This window comes from Cenococcum geophilum (assembly GCF_001692895.1).
Source record: "Cenococcum geophilum 1.58 unplaced genomic scaffold K441scaffold_59, whole genome shotgun sequence".
Lineage (NCBI taxonomy): Eukaryota > Fungi > Ascomycota > Dothideomycetes > Gloniales > Gloniaceae > Cenococcum > Cenococcum geophilum.
This window is the reverse complement of record NW_027137617.1, coordinates 882716-884844: the sequence shown is the minus strand read 5'-3', so window position 1 is coordinate 884844 and position 2129 is coordinate 882716. Positions and strand designations below refer to the sequence as shown.

At 32.6% G+C, this 2129-nt stretch overlaps 1 protein-coding gene across 1 annotated transcript; it reads left to right on the top strand.

Annotated features, from left to right (window-relative positions):
* Positions 1-1158: 1158 nt before the first annotated feature.
* On the top strand, positions 1159-1410 carry K441DRAFT_585282 (uncharacterized protein; the record flags this gene model as incomplete). The annotated part of the gene is made up of 1 exon (XM_067644570.1): positions 1159-1410. A coding segment is annotated over one exon (252 nt), but the record flags the coding sequence as incomplete, so codon positions are not given.
* Positions 1411-2129: the final 719 nt, after the last annotated feature.

Genomic DNA, 2129 nt, shown 5'->3' with positions numbered 1-2129 from the left:
GCACAAATAGGCGAGCTGTACACCCCATTTCTCACCAAAACCACAAAGTAGTATCTTAATAACGGCTTAATAATGAAGTCTAAAATTTTAGGTTTAGACTTTATATATACTCTATAACTTCTATTAAAGCTATATAGTAAATAGTTTAGTAGTTTATAAGATATTAATATTTAGGGGCCAAAATAAAGCTAAATTACTATATCTTAAAAACTACTAGACTATTACAATATAGCTTTAATAGAAGTTTTAAAGTATATATAAAAGTCTAAAAATAAAATTTTAGACTTTATTATTAAGCCGTTGTTAAGATACTACTTTGTGGTTTTGGTAAGAAATGGGGTATACAGCTCGCCCATTTATGCAGCTTGCCTATAAAATACATTATATAGATTCTATTTATAATTTTATATATAAATATATATAACGTGTTTCCCCACCAAGCGAAATCGGAACGCCGGCAACACGACACCTTAATAACAACACGCAATGCCTCCACAACGCAACACCTAATTTATATATACTAAAGGCTTATTACTGCTTACTATTACTACTTTAAGCTTATTTAAAATTAGTACCTAAAAACATGCTGTAACAGTCTATAACATACCTAAATTAACACTATCCCACTAACGCGCCGGACGACGCTCTTAATGCGACTGTAACCCAAACTTAAAACAACTAACTCCCTTAGAAGAGCAGACGATTGTACAGTGTATACTTAACAATAGTTTATGCAGTGTACCGCCCTTAAAGAATAATATACAAGATATGGCTAATAAACTACTAGAGGAGTGGGGCTGTTAATTAGTTAGCAAAAACTAGGTTAACCGCTTTATTAAGCATATACTTAAGCTTAAAACTAAATGGACCCGTCCGTATAATTACCAGTGGGCCCCCTACAAGGACCCGGCGGTTATTAACTCTTAGTTTATATTTATTTGATTAATTAAAGATAAGTATAGCATCTAAGATAAAGACACCTATAATTTTAATAAGTCTGGGTTTATAATAGATAAAATTACGCCTTAGCTTATTATTATAGGCTTAGAGAAACTTAATAGACGGAAGAAAGTACAGCCTAGTGATTAGGAGTGGGTTACCCTAATATAAAGCATTAGGTTGACGGAGAGGTGTAAAGAAATTGCTCGTATTTAATAAGCAGCTAATGTAATAGTAAAACAAAAAAGCTGTAAAAGGCGGTATATTCGGAATGAGAAGAGTCTAGCAATTAATAAAGTAGCTGACTTAATAGCTGCAAGGAAGGGTAGCTGTCGTAATAATGGCGAGAAGCTTGCGAAGAGGGTGTGCGCAGCAAGGCACTGTGGCCGTTGCGGCGAAAAAGGACACAACTCCCGTACTTATATAGTAGAAATTAAGGACGCAGATAATAGCGATACTTTTGAAGAATAATATTCTATTGCTAAATCAATAATATTTTGTTGTTGTGTTAAGTAATTTAAATATGCGTTAAGTCGCCAGCGTTTTGATTTCGCTTGGTGGTAAAACACGTTATACTTCTTTATATAGTTTCTAATGGTACTACAATCTCTAGCCTTTTTATAAACGCATTATAAACACGTTAGTAATATATTATAAACCTAATATACTTACCTACTTACCTTATATAGCACCGGATTCTCTAAATTAGATAAGACATTATGCTAATAGAAAATTTCCTCTAGAGTTAAATCTACTATATTACTATACTATTATAATATTAAGAACGTATTCTAAATATATTTAGAACTGCTTACTATAATAAAAGTATCTACTCCGTTAGAGAGCCTTTCTAGTTTTAGATAGGCTTTATAAACAGCCTAAACTATTAGAATAGAGTGCCAAGGAATTTAAAAATCTTATTAACTATACATAATAGCTCTTTAGCTAATGGCTTACTATTGTTTATCTTAGATATATCCATTGTATAGACATCTCCTAACCATGCCATGGTTAGGCATTTGTCGGATAGATAGCTATTTATTCTGCTATATGCCTAGTTGGGTTTCCATCCATTTAAAACATATCCAAGTTAGTTATCCACAAAATCGTCTACTAAGACACCATCCTTTCTTAGCAAAGAGGGATGTTCAGAAAGAGAGTCCTCGTGCAATTGTTTATAGCATATTGCA